General features: G+C 41.5%; 1 protein-coding gene across 1 annotated transcript in view; it reads left to right on the top strand.

Moving 5' to 3' along the window:
• The window catches only part of Sgip1 (SH3GL interacting endocytic adaptor 1), a 205,400-nt gene extending 194,855 nt beyond the window's left edge, over positions 1-10,545 (top strand). Inside the window, exons 20-25 of the mRNA XM_059254587.1 lie at positions 2,378-2,533; positions 4,618-4,750; positions 6,206-6,408; positions 6,906-6,970; positions 7,477-7,641; positions 9,301-10,545. Coding sequence (XP_059110570.1) covers positions 2,378-2,533; positions 4,618-4,750; positions 6,206-6,408; positions 6,906-6,970; positions 7,477-7,641; positions 9,301-9,323 — 745 coding nt within the window. The 3' untranslated portion in view covers positions 9,324-10,545. The remainder of the gene's footprint in view (positions 1-2,377; positions 2,534-4,617; positions 4,751-6,205; positions 6,409-6,905; positions 6,971-7,476; positions 7,642-9,300) is intronic.
• Positions 10,546-22,486: the final 11,941 nt, after the last annotated feature.

Genomic DNA, 22,486 nt, shown 5'->3' on the forward strand with positions numbered 1-22,486 from the left:
CTGTAATTACAATAATTTTAAATTTTCATTTAGAGAGTATAGAGACTATTAAGCAAACTCCTTACACTGCCTCTTCAGCGCCCTCTACTGACAAAACTTTGCCTGATGCTGTAGGCAAAGAAAAACATTTTTTTTTTTTTTTAATTCTAAGTCTCCCAGAGTAGGTCGTAAAGAGTGGATTGTAATTGAAAGTTTGTAAATTGAGCTTATGCTGAAATTGATGCTGTGATTCTGTATTCTGTTTGGACCCATTCCTGAAACAACTTTGAAAAAGAACCAAGTTGGGGGCTAGAGAGATGGCTCATAGCAGTGAAGGTAAACTTTGCCAAACCTGGTCATCTGAGCTCCATCGCCCAGAACCCCGTGTGGTGGAAGGACAGAACCAACTCCGGCAAGTTCTCCTCTGACCCGCATGGATGCTCCATAGTATGAGCACTCAAGGGTGCGCGCGCATGCGCGCGCACACACACACACACACACACACACACACACACACACATACACACACACACAATTAATAATTGATTAATTCTTTTTAAAAAGATCTTCATAAAAAAAAAAAGATCTTCATATTCTTAGACATTCTTTAAAGTCAAGTTCAAATGAGATCTCACTACTCACCAAATAGCTGAAGTTAAGGCAGATTCTACACAATGCTGGTGAGGATGTGGGAATACAGAGATGCTCACACACAGCTGTATTTTCCATTTTAGAAAACACTTGGGGAGAAAAGAAAAAAGGAAAGGGAGGGAAAGAAAGAAGAAAAACAAAACACAGAGAGGGGGCATGGCAAAGAAAGAAACAAAGACAGTTGGGCTATTTCATTAAAAGTGAGAGGTATCCCCAACACACGACCCAGTGATCCCTCACACCTAGCAAGAAAAATTAGAACCACGCCCACTCAAAGACCTCTGCATACATTGATCACACCTTTGTAACAGATGAAGCCTGGTAAAAATTCTAATATTCCTCAATGGGTGAATTGATTTATTCATTTTAAAATATATATCCATTCAGCGAACAAAAAACAAATGACCTACTGATACACAGAACTACATGGACAAATCTAAAGATGATTCTTCTAGGGAACAAAGTCTGACCCCACCCCCAGCACAGATCTGTTAGATTATATTATGGAAAGTGCCAAACAACGTAGAGTGATAAAAGTACATAGCAGATACCTAGGACCGAGGACTGTAAAACTGGGCCAGGGGGATTACAGAAAGACAGGAAGACATGCTTGGGGACAATGGAAACATGCATGGGTCTTGGTTATGCAATGATTTTATATCATACAAATGTGTGGAATTTTATGTTATAAGTAACTACACTCTATCATCTTCATACCTCCATGAAGCCTTTTAAAATGATTGTTCTTCCTTCTGAACTATCATCTTACCATGTTTTAATTTCTATGGCTAATATAATTGTAACAAAATAGACAAAATAACGGACTAAAGAACTAATAAAGCAGGATGTAAGAACTTTATGTTGGAGTACATAAAAGACACTGATCCCACTACTCAAAGAACTAAAGTAAGTCCCAGTAAAATATAAGGATAACAATTTATGCCAGGCAGTGGTGGTGCACACCTTTAATCCCAGCACTCAGGAGGCAGAGCCAGGCGGATCTCTGTGAGTTCAAGGCCAGCCTGGACTACAGAGTGAGTTCCAGGAAAGGCACAAATCTACACAGAGAAACTCTGTCTCGAAAAAAAAAAAAAAAAAAAAAAAGGATAACAATTTATTATCTCCAAGACTAAATGATTTAATTTGTGAGGCCAACCCATATTCTTTGTGCTGGTCTTCTACACTCCAAACCACACTCAACAAAATAGCCAACCAGTTTGGGGCCAGCAAGATGTCTTAACTGGTAAAGGCTCTTGCCCACAAGGTTGAGGACCTGAGCTCCCTCCCTAGAAATCACATGGTGGAAGGAGAGAACCCACTCCCCCAAGCTATCCCTTGACTGCCACAGATGCATGCACACGAACCCACATGCAGTAAATGTGTTTTAAGGCCATTTGGCCATTTTTTCTTTATGATTTTTTTAGTAGAGGGGTATACATTACTCCCCAAAACAGATAGTCAAAAAGATAAGTTCAAAGTTCTAGTTGTTGATATTGCCACCCATTGTAGAAACATATTTTATATTTTCTTACAACTAAGCCTCTTTAAAAAAAAAAAAAACAGCTCAGTTCTCAAATTCTCAGGTGAGCTGGAAATGACTTTATGGTTGGGAGCATAATTGTAACTGTTTGTTTTAACTCTGGGTGTTTTACATTGTCACTCAAACCTTTACTGCCCCACCACTGCTCTGCACCCCGGCAAACTGACCCTGTTTTTGCTCTTTCCTCTCGTGTGTTTGGTATTTCAGATGCATTGTTAAGATTACGGGAGAAATGGTGTTGTCCTTCCCCGCTGGCATCACCAGACACTTTGCCAACAACCCATCCCCAGCTGCTCTGACTTTTCGGGTGATAAATTCCAGCAGGTTAGAGCACGTCCTGCCGAACCCCCAGCTTCTCTGCTGGTAAGTATGATTCTGCATACAATCTTAAAGAAATGATTGACTTGGCACCCTGTGACCAGATAAGGAGTACTCCCTTGCAAGAATAGCACTATGGCTGATTCACCACAATGCAGATGTGCACATAGATTCAACACCCAGATAGCGGGAGTGTGTGATAGCTTTCCAGTTTTGTGTGTTTGATGCTGTGTGAAGGTGTAGCTGCATATAATGCATTTGTGTGCTTTATTGGCCAACTTCTAAAGAGGTTAAAGAGGCATTTAAGGAAACTCCATATTGCTGACAAGTACATGTGCCTGTTTCACTTGTTACTAAAAACAGTTGATAAGAACAGTAGGTGATGGACCTAATAATAGAAAAACTTCTTATTGTATGAACATTCTTTTAAAGGAAATAATATTGTAACTATGGGCTATTCTTCCATGTAAATTTGAAAGCCTTTCCTGTGAAACATGATTTTTACTATAATGGTCATTATTGACATATATCACACTAGGAACGGTCATGTGGATTTGTTCCTGTAAATGCACACTTTCTTATTTCAAGCCTGAAATGATGGCTTTATTAGGCATGTGCATGTGTGTACTGGTTTGCGGTGGGTGTGACAAAAGGAGCCATTCTTGACAGCTTCCTCTCCATGATAAAGTGTGATGTGCTACCTAGAAGTCTCTGAAGTGCCCACACTCTTCCTCTTCAGCATCTTTCCTTGAGTTAGTACCAATATCATGTACCCGGACTGTGGCAGTAACAATTGCTTCTTTCCCTGACTCCAATCTGGCCCTGCTCCAATACATTTTTACAGCCAATGGCCTTTATGAGAGTGTTCTTTGCTCACAGCGGACCAGTGGCTTCACATGACACATGTCCCAGAATCTCAACCTGTACCATTGGCTTTGAGCATCTACTCAGATCTGTGTGTCTGTTCTCCTCATTCGTCTACCTATCAAAAATGAGTGAAGTCCTGCCCCACATCAGGGTTTGGAGCATTAACTTCCCCATCTTATAATATACCACCCTCCCCTTCTTCCTATGGCTCCCACTTCCTCTCAGCTCCTCTGCCTCCCCTGTCCATTCCCTTCCCTCTCCAGCCCCACCAACTATCCCCAAAGTAAATTATGTCCCCTTGCCATTCTCCTGGAAAGTCCCCATCCTTTTCATTAAAAATTTCCTGTCTGTTCATTTACCATCCTGACCCCATTAGATAGCACCATCAGAGGTCATGGGACCCAGCTGGTCCTTCGTCATGGATGAAGAAGCAGCTGCAGTGTAGAGCAAGCAAGTGGCCATTGGACAGGCTGCTGAACACCAGCTGTCAGGGATACTAAGCTTTTTAGAGAGCCAAGACTCTACTTTCCTACTGGAAGTAACTGTGACCACCACCCTAAACTCCAAGGATGTCTCGTTTGTGAATTGAGTTTTTTATTTAGATGTTCTTGGACGAAATCCTGAGTGCTGACAAGGGAGAATGGTGGTGTTAGCTACATCGTTCTCAGTTAGTGAAGCCAAATCTTTACATTTTTGTTTTGTTTTTGTTCTGATTGTTTGGTTTTGTTTTCATCTCGGGATAAGCTCTCACAGTGTACCTGAGGCTGCCCTCGAATTTGTGATCCTCTTGCCTCAACCTAGTCAAAGCTAGGATTACAAGTGTGTACCTCCAAGTCTTTTAACTGGTTAATTTCTGAAAATTGCTATAAGTTAAGCCAGTTTGATGGAAAATCAATTTACTCCCCTCTTAATTGCATTGGCTGATGAGTTTAGGTTGAACTAAGATTATGTAGGGAGAGCTATTGAGTGTGGATGAGGAAATAGTTATTGCTTCAGAGGACCCAGTTGTCATTCTGCTGGATTAATAGACAGGAGCTCACAGGAGTGTCTGGCAGCAGAGCAGAGCCTTCTTGTGGGAACTGGGCGGCTCATGGGATACCACACCAAACTGCACTGTGCTAGCACCACCCAGGGGATGCTCTCGTGTTCGGATCGTCAAAGGTGATGGAGAAATCAGAGGCCATCTGCTAAGACACCTCTTGTGCAGATGATGGTGTCGATGAGATGCTGCTCAATCATTGATTTTCTTTTGATCTTAACAGTGATAATACACAAAATGATGCCAATACCAAGGAATTCTGGGTAAACATGCCAAACTTGATGACTCATCTAAAGAAAGTCTCTGAACAAAAACCCCAGGCTACATATTATAATGTGGACATGCTCAAATACCAGGTAATCCTCTCACATGGTCATAGTGATCATGCTTCACATTACAAATTTACACTCCAAAGTGCCTACTATTGCATAAAAGGAACTTTTCTTTTAATATTATTGAAATGCTGTGGTTATAAAAAAAAACAACTGAAGGCTTAAAGAACTATGTGGGGACTAGTGAGAAGAATATTAATCATGTACCCATAAATACAAAGTGAGGTGTTTTATTTTTAAATTATAGAAACATGCCCCAAAAATGAAGTTTAAAACACATATGCACACTTAATTAAGATTATAAGTGTTGGGGCTGTAAAAATATGTCAGAGATTAAAAGCTGTTGAAAGCACTTATTGCTCTTGCAGAAAACATGACTTCAGTTCCCAGCCCCCACACTGTGGCTCACAACTCCATGGTGGCCCATAACTCCAGTTCCAGTGATCCTGAGGCCATCTTCAGTCCTCTGCTGGCTCCTACATGCATGTGGTGTGCATAAATTCACACACGTGCAAACAATAAATAAATCTATTTTTTAAATACTATAGATTATTAATAAGTTAGATCGATGTAATCATGGTAAGATCACAAGTGTTCTAATCCTTGTAATTTTCAGTGATTGGGTATAAATAACCTGGATTTTTTTTCTAGTGTGATAGCCTCATGAAATAGTTCTAATAAAACTTTTGCTAAGAAGTAATTCAATGATTATTCTAATGAAACTTTTGAACCTGGCTCTCTCTTGTTCTCAGTCCCTCATTATTGGCTCTAACTAGACTGCATACAATGTAGCTCTTCCAAGCAGAGGGTCTGGTTTCAGGTCCTTATGTTGACAAATCTCAAAGGAACAGGGACGGTGCTCAGTGTTGTCTGCCTCGTTGGTTTGTTGTGAAGAGCAAACATGACATAAATATTCATAGTTAACACGACATAAATATTCATAGTTAACCTGTGTGAAGGAGTCACTTCCTTGCTATACACTAGACATCGTGCTGTTTCTCCTCTAATCTTCCTGACAACCTATGAGCTACATTGTTATAATTACCATTTGGCAGATGAGAAAGTAACTGAGACTAAATAGGTTTAGTGACTTGTCCAAAATCAATCAGCTTGTTAAGTGGCGGAACCAGAACTCACACCCAAGCCTGTCTAGTCTCATGGCCTCAGCTTCTAACCCATATGCTACTTCACCTCCCTAAGTACAGAAAACGCACTGTGACCTCTCAAGTGCTGTAGGGATTTCCACAGCTGATCTTGTGTATTTAATTGTAACCTCGATAGTCACCTCAAGGACACAGCACTCCCACATGGCACCTGACCTCCACCAGCGTACCCTGGAATCCTGTTTGTGAACAGCACAAACAGTAGCACAACATTTGGATTTGTAAGCCCAGTCCCATGGGAGCCAATCACAGCCTCTGGTTTGGTTTTAGATTAACGGTGGAGACTTACACCTTTTCTCTCCTGTCCTTTGGCAAGGTGTCTGCCCAGGGCATTCAGTCCACGCCTCTGAACTTGGCAGTGAACTGGCGATGTGAGCCTGCGAGCACTGACCTGCGAATAGATTATAAGTACAACACGGATGCCATGACCACCGCAGTGGCCCTTAACAACGTGCAGTTCCTGGTCCCCATAGACGGAGGAGTGACCAAGCTCCAGGCTGTGCTTCCTCCAGCAGTCTGGTAAAAAAAAAAAAAAAAAAAAAAAAAAAAAAAGCTTCCCCCTCCCCCCACCTCTCTAAAATGGCTTCTTCAGTAAAGGGACTGAAGAGTTTTAGCACCAGGGTTTACTGTGGGAAGAAACCTCAGCAAGCCTGCTGGGGTGGGAGAGGAGATCAGTTTTTCCACTAGTAACAGCAAAATAAAGAATACTTCTTTAAAAATTGATGTGAGCTGGCTACAGTGGACATTACCTAAACTAAATGATTTTAACAAATACTTCACATCTATTTTCTGGGTAGATGTGCTCTAGACACTGTATCATCCTCTGTTTATCTCACACTGCTGTGGCTGGTTAGAATAAGGAAAAGGAAAAGCATTTATGTATGTAGGGTACATATGTAGTCAGGCAGAGCTAAACATTTTGAGACCCATTTTGTTTTTAATTAGCACTATCTGGAAATGTGGCATCTATTAAACAAATCCTCAGTATTTGAAAAAGCCCTTTGCTTTATTTTTAGGAATGCTGAACAACAAAGAATATTATGGAAAATTCCTGATATCTCCCAGAAGTCAGAAAATGGAGGTAATGTAATCACAGGTTTAAATCTGAGATAACCTATAGGCATCAGCCAACTATCAACCCAAATCCATGTAGCCCTAGAAAGAGGCAGAACGTTGGTTTGGTTATTTACGTCCATAAAAGCAAGTGGCTTTTAATGAACCTTCCTCTTTGGTTTCCCACCAAGACCTCACCTTACATAGACCGTCCTTGTGGCAGAGAAGAGCCCTTCAGGAGGCATGTGTCCATCCTGTGTCAGAGTCCATATAGATGTCTTTTTTCCACTACTGCTTATCATAGGTTGAAAAGGATGTAGGCATGCTGCAAATGTTAAAGTGCCATTCTACCAACATGTTTCAGCCAGTCACTCATAGTACTCAAGGATGCTTTTACTCCACATCATTTTGTAACTGAAGAATATACTGCTTTCTAGGCTGTCCAGTTTTACAGTTAATCTCAAATGCCATTTCAAGGTTATGGCAAAGTGATGCTGTCGGCTGCCATCTTGCAATAATGCTCTTCTTTTAAAGGCGTAGGCTCCCTACTGGCAAGATTTCAGTTATCCGAAGGCCCAAGCAAACCTTCCCCATTGGTTGTACAGTTCACCAGTGAAGGAAGCACACTCTCCGGCTGTGACATTGAGCTGGTTGGAGCAGGGTACCGGTTTTCACTCATCAAGAAGAGGTTTGCTGCAGGTGAGCAGGTAGCTTCTGTTTCATTGGCAGAGGTAAGGTTGCTACCCCTCCTCAGGCAGGAACCAAGTGTGGTTTCTCATCTTCTGCTTCCTTGTTCCTATCCCCACATCCCATTAGAAAGCAAATGGATGTTTGAATGAAGTACACGTGAACGGGCAACCCACGTGGGAAGGCTCCGGCTGCGTATGCTGGGTCTGTTTCTTAAGCTGGGCTGAGCCGTCATCCCCACATGGCTCATCTATATATTGGAGTCAGTGGGATACGTCCTGCTGCTGTGTTGCCAAACAAGATTGATACACTTGGGTTGGACTTTCTCTCCAACCTGAAAACTAAAAAACAAACAAACAAAACAAAACAAAAACAGGAGAAAACATAAAAATGTGTGACATGCCTAAGGCATAGCAGCATTAGCTTCCTTGAAAGGTTTTTGTCAACAACTGGACTTTCTGAATTTTAGAATTGTCAGGCTAAGCTGAGATCTTGGAAGATCTGCTTTTTGACTTTAAAAGCAACCCTTAATGTATCTGTGGCCAGATGGCTCAGCAGCTTAATCACACTTGCCACACGAGCCTGGCACCCTGGATTAGGTCCCAGAAGTCCACTTAGAGGTGGAAGGAGAGAACCAACTTGGAACAGTTGTCCTCTGACCTCCACATGCTACTTCATTCTCTCTCTCTCTCTCTCTCTCTCTCTCTCTCTCTCTCTCTCTCTCTCTCTCTCACACACACACACACACACACACACACACACATACACACACACACACACACACACACACACACATCATGTATACAAAGACAATGATATTTTTAAAAAACAAGAATATATGTAGTTGTGAGCTGGTGAGATGGATCAGTGGATAAAGGTACTTGTCACCAAGCTTGATGACCTGAATTTGACTCCTTGGAACCAGATGATGGAAGAAGTGAACAACTCCTACAAGTTGTCTCTAAATCACACCTGCCAAGGTACAGATACTCACATATGTACTCTCACTCAGAGAGAGAGAGAGAGAGAAAGAGAGAGAGAGAGAGAGAGAGAGAGAGAGAGAGAGAGAGAGGGAGGGAGGGAGGGAGGGAGGGAGGGAGGGAGGGAGGAGGAGGAGGAGGAGGAGGAGGAGGAGGAGGAGGAGGAGGAGGAGGAGGAGAAAATATCTAGTCTACAGTTTGCCCAAGAATTTAGTGTAGCACAAACAATAGAGCTTTTCTGGAGAGCCAGGGCCTTCCTGATGATTGCCCTTGTCAGTGGCTCACTGGAGTAAACCCAGAGCCTTACACATAAGTAAGCATGTTACCACCTCCCCCTTCCTCTTCTCCTGAGTCCTGGTTTCTACACCTGCTGTTCTCATGTAATTAATTATATCCCTTTCACTTTCAAACGAACTAAGTCAGAAATAAATATGGACAGCTTCCCATATTCAGGGACAAATCCCTGACCCACCTAGGCAGGATCCAGAATGCTCTGCAAACTGTTTATCTGCAGAAGGAGAAATAGTGACCATGGATGTGGGGAACTAAGAAACCTGAAAACTTCACCACTTCCTAGGAATATAGCACCCCAAACATGCAGTGTTTGGTTCCGAGGGGTAGGGCAGGAGAAACAGGTCATCATATCATTGAGCTTATGGGTAATGTTTTGATCTGTGGTTTTGTTTTACAGGAAAATACTTGGCAGATAACTAATAAAATCTCATGCAAGGATTTGGAAGATCCATGTCCCGGAGAACTGTTGTATGAGAGACGGGTTTTAATCTGGTTTGATGAAAACAAACCAATATCTACACTTGGGGTCTACCAACTGGAAGGTCCTGGCTTCCAGCAGGGATTTCCCCCACACAGTACTATGATGATCAGTTCTACAGTATTTACTTCTAGGTGTAATATTGTTAATGGTTTTCAAATGTAATTATTGTATTTGTAAACTGTTCCTTCATTCCAGTAAGGCACTTAGACACTTGAGTTTTAGTATTTTTCATTCCTGAAACGGATGTAATTTAAATTGTGGTATGTAAATTTAATAGTAGTACTGTTGAATGGCACAATGCTTACAGAGATAGAGTGCATTTTGTCAATATATAAAGTTTAAATATAATGTTGATAGTTATCATAAAGGGGGTGCCGCACATCAAGAACCTTAAATGGAACCAGAAGAAAAAAAAACAAACCTTACTTTTCTTCACTCCTGACTATGTTTTCCTCTAGTGCTAAAGAAAACTTCTAGCTTCAGTTTAGTGGGTTAAATTCAGAAACTATTTCAGAAAAAAAATTCTAAAGTTACTGCATATTCAAAGAGAAGCATTAATGACCACTTTTTAAAAAGCTTTTTTTTCAAACTGCAAATTTCATAAAAATGCAAACTGTGTAAACAGGGCCTCTTATTTTTATAACTTGTGTAAAAAGGGAAAAGCAATTCATATTTAAAGTTTAAGTAGATTAAATTATATCCAAGAGTGCAGAGGATGTTGAAATTTTACCTGCCCCATGCCCATCTCTGCAGCTTAGCAAATGTGGAGATTGCTAAATCATCAGATCAAAGCCAACATGATTTTTAAAGTTTCAAGATTTTCTGTAGTTGAACTAGTTAACACTTTCGCACAAATTGCTCAGATCAGAGGGGCCTGTCTCAACTAGCAGCCAGGAATACCCAGTTTTTTTTTTTCTTTACTCACAAGAATCAAAACACTGAGAGTAAGGACCTTAGAGGAAAAATAAAATAGTTCCCTGTTTCAATCCAAAAGGAGAATTTTAAACTTATCATTTACATCTTTGGGGAAGGAAAAAAGAAGCTTTATAAATGAAATTCTATCAACCTTGTTGTTCTACATATATTTTTTGAATGATTTTAAGATTCATTGTATAAAACTATGAATCTTTACTGTTCTTGGGGAATGGAAAGCAGAGTCAGAGCTGTGGCCTTGAAGCTCAGTAAATGCCGCAATTCTGGGGCGGGGGGGGGGGGGGGGGGGGGCGGCCCACAGGACGGGAATCGGAACATTGTCATGTGAGGTCTAAAGATTAAGTCTTCCAGGAAGCCACACGTTATTTTCAACAGAGAACAGCTCCTGTTCCAGGTTCTCCTATTAAATAACTCCAATTGAGGTGGGGTGCTTAGCGTCCGCTGCTGAATTTCATTTTGTATTCACTCATATTTGACAAAGATCTTCAGCTCCTTTCAATTCCAGAATCAAATTAAATTTTTTTAAGTCTTACTTCAACAATGAGATTTCAATTGGCAGCTCTTTCTGGCGAGCTTTGTAGATTAATCTACGTTCTCTTCAATCAGTGCTTGCTACCAAAAGAATGTCCAAGATGATCCATTTTCCCTGGGAATAATTCATACTATTTAAAACAGGCTCTTGCCTAGTTCCCCAAAGCAGCCTAGCTTTGAAGGTTCTTTTGAACAAACTAATTTGTTCACAGTAAGTTTGGTTTTGAAACCAAAATAGAGAAATAAAATGTAAAACTTAAGTCTAATGGAACATGGGGAAATGAAAACTTAAGCCAATGAAGAGTAAGAAGCAGAAAAACGAAACTTATCTAGAATGTGATTATAAGATGTTTTTAAGTAGTCAATTCATGGAAAAATATTGAATATTAACACAAAAGCATATTAAAATGTGTAAATATTACTGTTTCTCACGTCTTTCTCTTTATATCTTATTTTATATAGCTTTAGAATGAATTGGTCATTAAATACACGGTGTTTCTTTCCAAAGAACAATTTTATTATTGATACTGTAAAAATGTAATTAAAGATAGAGATTTGATTAGTCTCTAACATTATTCAAATGTTTCCAGGAATCAAATTCAAAACTATGAAGAAATCCTGTAATCCCTTAATTGACTTTTGTGAAATGAAATGGCAGTTGGCAATCTCAAAACTAAGACCTGAATCATGAGAGCTTCCGTGGGGAATGGGTGGTTCCTTCTGGTTCAGAAACTGGGTCAAATAGCATACGCCCATATCAGGGATGGAGATGCTGGTGTTCTATTTGGTTTTAATCCTGTAGGCTTTCATCTCCTGTTAGAGCTGTATCTGCAGCACTGTGGGGTAAGAATTCATGTCCTGAGATGTGGTCCTCATCAAAGCAAGGTTTCAGTTATCAGGGTTTGTCAAGTCAGGTTCCCTTTTGTCCAAACAAAATGGGTGAGCGTATAGCCAGATGGTTTGCAGGACAGTGAGCTAAATTAAAATAAAGTTCTGGTTAGCCAGAGAGCTGTTTCCTAAACACTCTGATTTTTAAAGCTGATAGAAAGTGTAAATGTTTTATTTTGGCAACATGGAAAGTATGTTTTTCTCTTCAAATAAATCCCATATTTTTATGAAATTAAAAAAAAATAAATTCTTGTTTAAATTAGTCTGAATTTTATCATAATTGGACCTTGCAATTGCTAATTTAAAACTATGTGATGCACCTACCGCTACAATGATAATTCCCTGTATGATATTTAGGACACAGTTTACCTCTAAAGGAAGACTGTCCATGTGCAAAGGGTTTTGAGTGACTGGAAAGTAAAAGGGCAGATACGAGTGCTTTTTTACTGTTTTATAAATTTCTTCTCGCTCCCAGTCTGCAAAGGGTCAGAGCCGCCTAGTGAGGCACAGGTCCGCTTTGAATTCTTCCTTTGGAGGAAGCAGACCTACCTACCTTTGTTCCTCCACAGCTGCCTGCTGGGTGAACTCAGATAAGTCTCCGCCCTCCTCTCACTTTTAAGGTGAAAGTGAGTCCATACGTAGCTTTCAAGCTTTTCTTAATGGGACTTTTATTTCCCTAATAAAATTGTGCCTGGAATCCTATAAAGCAGGATGTGGCCAAGCACTGAGGGGCTCCCCTGGACACTGAAACATAGCGTCACGATATGTAAAGGACTCCAACGTACCTTCTGACTCTGGAGACTGACAGTGCTACTTGTCCCAGATAAACCAGCTTTTGAGACTTTAAGAACATGTGTATTCACAGTGGTTAGTTGCCACACAATAAAAACAGCTGTACAGCGAGTGCTCCCCAGCTGTCAGCCACTGCAGATATTACTTTATTCAACCTCTATTTAAAAAAAAGAAAATGGTGAAAATACTTTTTAGTCCTTGTTTTCCCAATGATGGTATCGAGGCTTAGGCTGATTAATTTCCCCAAAGTGACACACAGGACCCAAAGGACCCCAATTATCCCCAACAGAATGGGTACCTTGCTGTTGCATTTGGTTCATTTTGGGAAAATAATCGAGCGGAGTATCAAGATAAAAGGCACTGTGAAAAGTTTGCGTTGACAGGATTATAGATGGGCCTCATAAGATGTTACTTTAAAAGAACCGATGTCTCTCAAAGGATGACCTGTGGGACCCCTTGTTTCTAAACAGTAGTAGAGTAGCGATTTAAATTGGGGCGCCTTTGTAGTCTCGGAACCTAGACAGACTGCACATGGGTACCAGCAAGTCTTTATAAATCTCTAGGGATGGAACTTGAGGATATGTTTATTGATAAGCATCCAAAATCTGAGCATCATGGCCCTGATAGATCTCTAGGGCCCTTTTTACTGCTCACATTATAGCAGACTTAAGTATTAATTTCAAAGGTAAATGCAGTTTTGTCTAGTGTTTTCCCCCAATTCAGTCTAATAGTCGCAAGGGACACTCAGACCCGCTGTCTTGGAAACTGACTTTATTTCACAGACTCTTGGCTTTATAAGCATAGATTAGCCTCACTCCAGAAAAAAAAAAAAGTTTTACCAATTTTTGTTATGTTTTGCCTTTTCTCAAAGCAATCACAGGTTGTAAATGAATGTTGAGTGATAGTAAAATATGCAAATATCCGCTAGAGAGGGGTGTGTGTGTGTGTGTGTGTGTATGTGTGTGTTGTAGTATAGCTTTCTCTTCCCCCAAAGAGGATGAATTTTGCATAATCACAGTCAGCCAAAATGTATACATTTTGTCATGTGACTTTTTCTGTTCAGCAGCTTCTAACACCTGAAAGCAAGATTTTTTGGTAATATCAAAGTGGGCCCAGAATATAGCTTAGAGACTTAGTATAAGGAAATGTGATGTTCTCGTGAAGCCCTCGGGGTGTTTTCACTAACCAATAAGCCAAATTGTTGGTGTAAATAAGTAAATCAGGCCAAGTGACTCCGATTAAAGAGACTCTTCCGATGCACTCTCCACCACGCTCACTATACGCATTTCTCTCTTGAGTTTCGCTGGACTTTCCCTACTCCTTTCCCTTCGTGTGTTGTGTTGGTTTCATTCATTCATCTGGCAAATGATGGAGAAAGCCATTCCCTCACTTATGAATTAAATATGGCTTCCTTCATGTTTCCTGTTAATCCACATAACGATGAGGAGGAGTGAGACAGGAGTGCACTGATTATACCTCCAGATATTTAAAAAATAAATAAAATAAAATAAAATAAAATAAAATAAAATAAAATAAAATAAAATAAAATAAAATAAAAAAGTCCGGGCCTGTCTCCCCTGCCACTGTTCTGGGGCTGTGTTATCTTCTGCAAGCAGAATTGCATTCTTAGGACCCAACTGAAACAAAATTCCTTCTTGAAGGACTGTCGTCAGTTTTGGGGATCAGTTGAGATGATGAGTAAGGCTGGCATCTTTGGCTGGTCCCATGCTTAGTTTCTGCTTTCTGTCCTAAGCAGCCAGTGCTGCACGAAACAGACAGCTTGTTGACCTGTGTCATGGGTATAATGATTTATTCTCCAGATTTACCTTCTGATTTCCTGCCTTTATTCCTTGAGCACATTGTCTGTGCTAAATACATCTTTAGCCTCATAAGAAAAAAGAGGTTTCAGTGCCAAGCCAGTACAGATTAAAGTGACCTTTAATGCTGTTCTACAGAAAGAGAAGTGCAGTGTAGCTGAACTGCGTTCCGGTGTTTTCCAAATCATGTGTACTTCCCTAGCACAGGCAAGCATTCATTGTGTCCTGAAACACGGGGTCGTATGCCACAATCATCACTATCCAGAGACGGGCAATGACTGCCACAGCCTTCATAAAACTTAGAATGTCACTCAACTGGGAAAGGGGTATTTTAATTTATAAGAATCCCTTGAAAAACTCTAGGAAAGTTTCCTTTTAGTTCTAATTCACAGCTCCATGGAAGGATATGTAAATCAAATAGTATAAGAAGGAAAGTTAGTCTAAGATTGTAGCTTTAAGGGAATTTTGATCATTGGAAGTGAATCTGTGCTCACTAGTATCTTTTAGTGAATTTTAACTTAATTGTCTAAAGAACTCTTGACCCAACATGGAAATATTTTTAATTTTTTAAGACCTGCACCTATGATCAACACTTCAGGGCCCTCTTTGTTGAAGAGGTTCCAAATTCTTGAAGTAATTAGTACTAGTGAAGAATCTTCAGTTATATTTGACTAAACAACTTCAAGAAACTAAATCCTGTTTGGACAATGCTGATAGCATTTTTACATAAATTTTGGGAGTCTATGAAAATATTTTGGTTAAGGCCAAGGCAATGCACTATTCTCTCGTCATGGGCAGAGGGCTAACCCTGAGTATTGGGTTTTATTTTGTCTTTTACTTTTTTGAAAATCAGTTTCTTACATAAAATATAAAATATCAATCAAATCAAATATAAAATGTTCCCTTTATTTAAAATGATTTGTACCAGACAGAAATGACACATTTTCTAAATGTAATTCAACTGTTAGTCCATTCAGATTCTGTGAATTATGAGCGGATAGACACAGCTCTCCATAAGTTTCCTGCTTCACAGACTGAGCATATCATGCATCTATTAATGCCATCTGACTCACTGAGCTTCCATTACCTTATTGACATCATTCTGACAAAATGAATGTTGAATGTCATTTATTCATCATCACCTTAAGCTATTTAAAAATAATATACCAAATGACTATCTCAGAAGATCCCAAACCTGCTGTTCCTAGCATGACAGTTCTTAAAGCTGCACTGATTCCAAGAGTTGGTGTTTAATTATTGCTTTTTTTAGATGAATATGCACAAAAGAGATTGGTGCCTCTCCCTATATCTCTTTTCCTCTCTCCTCTCATCCTGCTACATCCCTCTCCCACCCACCCCACCCCACACTGCCCCTTATCTCAGTCAAAGGCAACTTATTTTGGAAGCCAGTAGGAGCTATGATGGTGACCCTTTGGTCTTACCTCCCAACAGAACTACACTGCATGCCAAGCATTCGGAATTGCTAGAGCTGATCTTAGGCTGCTTGAACACTATTGTGTTCCAAGTGAAAAGATTTCTCACCAGTTTTTCACTTGCATAGGGCAAAGCCTGTCTGAATGAAATGGTCAGTTTGAATCATCATCCCCACTAAGTAGCAGCGTAAGCCATTGATGTTTTACTCTTCTTGAACAATAAGAAACTAGGAAAGGCATCGCAGAGAATTTTTGCTGTGTTTCTAACTATGATGAAATCCATTCAGTCAGTGAAGAAGATGTTTATCAGTATGTACTTTGACCTGATAGTGGCCTTTATTTCAAATTATCTGTGATCCATGTAGCAAAAGTACACTGACTCTCTTTATAATCCTGTACTGAGTATATCACCACACAAAACATCCTGGGCATAAGATATTTACAGAAGAAACTGTGCATTCCAATACTCAAGGTATATTTTAAAATTAGTCGACAAGTCAATGTCCTGTCTTTTTCCCTACCTGCTCTTTTCAACAGTGTTTCCCCGACCTATATCCCTTGCCTAATCTGCAGTACAGCTTTAATGCTTCCTGTGTGCGCAACCCAGCAAAGGGGCAGAGGTTTGCTCCCTCAGAGAACCTCTGTGAGCTCTCTACTGGGCAAGAGTGGCAGGAACGTAGCTGCACAGATTGAATATAACCACGAGACCATCTTCATGTCTCTCGCCTTATGAGTTAATTAAAAGTGTGGATATCACTTTTTGTAACTGGTGATTTTTATAAATGTTCTTTCCTTCATGATTCTTCCAGTCACCCATCTCACAAAATCTTGAATATGCAATTACTCATTATGATGCATTACTGCAAATAGGATTCCCATTTCAAAATGCAATTTAATGTGAGTAAGTTGTTATTGAAATGTGATTTTTTTTTCTGGAAAATAAATGAAAAATATGAAAATAAACTGACCTGTGAACATTTTATTTCCTGCATCTTAAAATTTTAGCAACATTTTTGGAAAACATAATTACATAATTAAGGGAGAGGATGGTGGACCCACTGTCTGGCAAAGTCCAGGGCTTTCTGGTAGGAGGAATTCGGTTCCATGATTTGACTAGAGGCCTGAGCAGGTTACTTACATCATAGTTCTCAATATGCCCATAAAAATAAAATAAAGGGCCGGGCGGTGGTGGCGCACGCCTTTAATCCCAGCACTCGGGAGGCAGAGCCAGGCGGATCTCTGTGAGTTCGAGGCCAGCCTGGGCTACCAAGTGAGTTCCAGGAAAGGCGCAAAGCTACACAGAGAAACCCTGTCTCGAAAAACCAAAAAATAAAAAAATAAAAAAAAATAAAATAAAATAAAGGGGCTGGAGAGATGGCTCAGAGGTTAAGAGCACTGACTGCTCTGTCAGAGGTCCTGAGTTCAATTCCCAGCAACCACATGGTGGCTCACAACCATCTATAATGAGATCTAGTGCCCTCTTCTGGTGTACAGGCATACATGCAGACAGAACACTGTGTACATAATAAATAAATAAATCTTGAAAAAAATAATAAAATAAAATGGAATAATGGCGTCTCTACATCACCGGCTCTTTAAGCAGATTAAATGGGGGTAGCAGCTATTGATCACTGAATAGATCTAACTACTAGCTGGTAGTAGTCAAGAGCAATTCTTTCCAGCTCTTATCTTTGTGTAAACAGGGATTGGGATGGGTTTGAGGGCTCTTTGAACACTCCGCTGGAATCCGGATGCTCAGTTACCATCCTGGCTTCTGTGGACCGGGAAAGCATTCGTCAAGGACACTACTGTAGGCTGTGTGCTATGGGTGGCGTCTGGTCTCTTCATTCAGTGGGTGCTCACTATGGCAGGGAGGAAAGAAGGTGGGCCCTGGATCCCAAATAGCCTGCCTTGCAAACTTCTTAAGCTTCAGTAGTCTGGGGAAGAGCCCACCGAGGAAGTGAGGGAGCGCAGCCTGCTTCTGTCACAGCAGGGTTTAAAGACCCTGTGCTCGGGTGCGCCCCAGGCACATTGTTCAACATCAGTTTTCAATTCACTACTTCTGTAATGAGAGAGCAGTCATTTCGTGGCACAGTTGTTGGGACTACGGAATACAACTGAACCGCTGCACAGCATCTATCAGCAGCGGGGGAAGAGGGGACGGGTAAGCTCCTATGTCTTCGTGTCTCGGGTGTGATGTCCTGGAAAACTTCCGTGTTTCCCCCTAGCGCCCCTGACATCGGCAGGGAGAGAAGTACGATGAGGAGAATCTGAGGATGCATCTGCAGTCAGATCGTGGCAGCTCCACAAGGCAGCGGGGCTGGGAAGGCCCCGGGACACAGTAATGATGGGATGCCTAAGTCTAGAGCTGCTCAAAGGCCCACCGAGCCGGGGAGGGGCGGCCTGGGCAGTGTTTGGGGAGGTCACCCTGGAGACGGCCTGGGTGCCCACGGGAACTACAAGACCAAGAGAGACGGGAGGCAGCAGCCAGTCTTCTGCAGCTCCACTGAGGACGATCCCAGGTCCAGGTGGTCCGGCGCACAGCAGGTCAGTGTAGGCGCTTGGGGATAGAGGGTCCAGGACAGGAGCTTGGGGAGGGAGTGGCCTATTTGGGGAAATGGAGATCTTTGCACCCAGTTCAACAGAACCAGAGAAAGTGGTCCCAAGTTTGACCTTCAAAGATGATGCTCGACTCATCTGGGAAGCGCTGGTCGTCAGCGATCTCCCCTACTCGCTGCACCTCTGGGACTTCTCGATTTCATCTGGGGTCTCTCTAGGGAGGGCGTGCCTGAAAGCAGAGTTGGGACCAGCTAATTCTCCGGAATTAGCAAGCACGGGGGGGGGGGGGGGAGGCGGGGATACACCCTCAAGTTGGGAGTGCAGTTCTTAGTTCTTCTGGAAGGGAAGAATCAGTGGAGTCACGCTTTAAACAGATGACTGTTGAGTAGAGCAAAGCAAATACTCCAAAGACAGACTGGCACAGGATGCTCAGGGGGTAGGAGCAGCCGGCTCTTCGTAGTGGAATTCCAAGTTTATGAATATTTATAAGATGGGTGGCATATTCATGACGTAGGGTGGCCGTTTTTTTGTCTCTCCAAAATTAGAGTAAACCTGATTTTTCTTTTTTTTTAAAGCGAATTTCTTTCTACGGTTTCTAGAAAACCTCCCAAAGAGCGTCAAAATCACAAAACAACAAGGCTGGGGTCTTGTGTGTACATCTTCATTAGTGCGCATGTGTAGGAAGACACCCTGGGGCTTTGGCTTTTTGAGTCAGGAGACTCAGCTATCGAAATGCAGGGCTAACTCACCTTTTTGAGACTACTTTAGGTCCATGATTGACCTCATAGCTCTGTTAAGACTTTTTTTTTTTTTAAGTGAGGTTTTACATTGAAGGATGGGGTGGCCAGGTTTTACAGCAGACTTGTAACCTACACAATGGGAAACAGGACTCAACTCTGTAGGACTGCGTTCTCCCCATGAGAACTCTCCAATTTGCCTACTTCATCCAAGCACAGGCTCTGGCACCACATTGCCTTCCACAGCCACAACAGCAAAAATTAACTCGAAAACTTACACCAAGATTAGATGCAGAGCAATAATAAAAATATTGACTTGCGGTGCAGGACAGCATCTTTCTAGAGACACCCATCTTTCCGCGGTGACTTTCTTCCTGCCCATCAGTTAAACATTTTGGCTACAGATTAATGTCTATATTAATTTGTGTAGGCGTACTTTTCTTTCCTGTCTGCCAGTTCCCAATAACCAACATGAAGACTTAATATTAATTACAGATGCTTGGCCAACAGCTCAGACTTGTTACTAACTAGCTCTTACAATTTAACCCATTTCTATTAATAATTCTGTCACATGACGTTACCTCTCTTTCATCTTGCATTCCGTTTCCCCTCAGCATCTCGCTGGCGACTCCTCTGATTCCACCCTGCTTCTTCCCAGTGTCGGTAGTCTGGTTCTCCCACCTAACCTTACCCTGTCCAGCCATTGGCCAGAAAGTTTCTTTATTAAACCAATCACAGTGTAATTTACATAGTGTACGGAAAGATAATTCCACACCAAGTTAGGTACACTATTGCATAAAAAATGACCTATTCCCAGTTGTACTGGCACAACAAAAATAACTGCTTACACTACATATCTGCTCTCAGGAAACCTCAGTCCCCATTCAAAAGGGTAACACAAGCAGCTGGGTCCTTCACCTGGGATGAAGTTCAGCCACAGAAACTAAAAGATTTTCATATCTTTCTTTTTTTTTTTTAAACAACATTATTTTTTCCTAGAGTGTGTTATGATGTCAGCCTTGGCTAAAGATAAACTGTTTCCTGCACTGAGGAAAAGAGGGAGTGTGTGCTCCCCAAGTAATCACGAGTTCCGACAGAAGGAGGGTCATTGGCGCGTCAGACAGTGAGTACCTGGACATCTAATGCCTCCAACTATGAGTAATGTTTACCAAAAGCCAAAACATTTTCCTAGGGATGGAAAAGGGTGGTGGGGGGATATGCCCTTGGTCTTTGCGGACGTATTCAAAATGGGAGAGAAGGCGTACATTGATCCTAGCAGCATGTTTACTGTTGAAAACTACCTCTTGCTCTGCAAAATAAAACCAAAACCAAAACCACCTGAACTGCAGACCAGCTGCCCTCACAAGTCCGTTAAATTCTCCTCAACATTATAAAACTTCAGTTTGCACATTTTGTAATCAGTATGTACATATACATAGCAACTATTTAATACAAATTCTGTACTATGTTTTCAGTCTTTGTCCATATCCTCTCAACTGGCTATATAATATTTTATGAATTTGTAATCAGGATCAGTTAATCATTCTCAAACTATTGGACATTTTCCATTTGTTTTCTTTCTTTTTTTTTTCTTTTTTCACTGTATAATAATTCTCTACTTGGTTCTCAACAGTACAGTTAGTGAGCCAAAGTGAAATGAATCCATCTTTAATATTCCCATGGCACTCCATTTGGACGACTATTCCCAAGGAGAAGAAACAAATTACCTGACAGAGCGGTCAAGCAATGTACACAATAGACAAGATTGAGGACACCCACGTTAACGCCGTGGCTGGGGAGCAGGAGCTATCGTGCTTTGCAGAACAGACCATAATTCATTAGGGTTGTGGAAACTGAGTCTTTTTATTACCAGAGTGATTCAGTTTACACTCACACTGGTTTACAATCCCACTCTCAGGCCTACAAGTTTGTAGACTGCAAACACAGTCTCCCTCTTTGACATATGGGGAGCTGAGTATAACAGAACAACAACCCCACCCTGAGTCAGAAGGATGCTACAATGATTAATTCCTGCTTCTAGTCCTCAGCTGTGCTGGCTGCCAGTTCTACACTACTACAAGTGTTCTCTCGTGCACCCCTCTGTCTTTTGAGGTTAGGGCACTGGTGATTAAACCCAGAACCCCAGCCGGGCGGTGGTGGCGCACGCCTTTAATCCCAGCACTCGGGAGGCAGAGCCAGGCGGATCTCTGTGAGTTCGAGGCCAGCCTGGGCTACCAAGTGAGTTCCAGTAAAGGCGCAAAGCTACACAGAGAAACCCTGTCTCGAAAAACAAAAAAAAAAAAAAAAAAAAAAAAAAAACCCAGAACCCCTTGCACACTACGTAAGCACTCTGTCACTGATCTACACTCCGGCCCTCCTTTTGCGTTTTGGTTTGAGACAGGGTTGCTAAGTTGCCCAGAATGGCGTTGGATTCTCTCTGTTCCAACAGCAGGCTTTAAACTTTCCATTCTCTACTCTGTCACTCAAGTTGCTGGTGCTACAGACCCAAGTCACCGAGGCAGCCGCGCGTGTTCTTTCTCAAATATCTTTAAAAAATAATTGTCCACCTAAATGCAGCTTGCTTGTTCATCGAGACCACTTAAGTAAGAATTTGATAGAATGTCCCCGTGGCTTTAAAACAATACCCAAATTCAAAGACCAGTGTAGCTTTCCACTTTCATTGATCCTTTCCAAAACAAAGTAGAAAGTCATCTAAAAAGACTTGTTTATATTTATTTACTTAGGGGCAGGGAGCTGGCGTACCATGGCGTGTATGTGGCAGTCAAGGGACAACAACAGTCAGGATGCTCCACTCTTTCCATTACGAGTGTTTGGGGATTGCACTCAGGTCTTCAAACTGGTCACTAAGGGCCTTTATCCACTGCCATCTCATAGCCCTGGTTCACTCTTTGCAAACCACGATTCTTATGACATTGGTGATTCTCCTTCTTATGAGTCTTCAACCAGTAGAAAGGTTATGAAATCTTAGTGGCGATCACATGGAGACGTGATTTGACATTAACAATGTGTCCGAAAAGATGCATCTTTTTCTTGAAAATTATTTCAAACTAATTTTTTTCAAAATCTAAATGTCAGTATTATCAATCATCTCCTGGAGGACATTCAGGACCTGAACATTATCCCATTTAATCTCCTACATTGCTCTTGCTTGGCCACCCTCATTCTTGATATTTTACTGTGAAATAGCTGAGTCCTTCGGGTCAAATAACTTCTTACAATGGCCAAGACACAGTCTCAAATTTAGAGTATGACTCAAGAGGCAGGCCACAGATGCCTTCCAGTTCCCACAGCACCGTCGTCTCCACTCCTGCTGGCATGCTGCCCTCTGGCCATACTCTGCTCTTCCTTGGTACTCTGCCTGGCCCCGGCTGCTGCTGGCTAGAACTCCATT

This window comes from Peromyscus eremicus, chromosome 2, assembly GCF_949786415.1.
Source record: "Peromyscus eremicus chromosome 2, PerEre_H2_v1, whole genome shotgun sequence".
Classification (NCBI taxonomy): Eukaryota; Metazoa; Chordata; class Mammalia; order Rodentia; family Cricetidae; genus Peromyscus; species Peromyscus eremicus.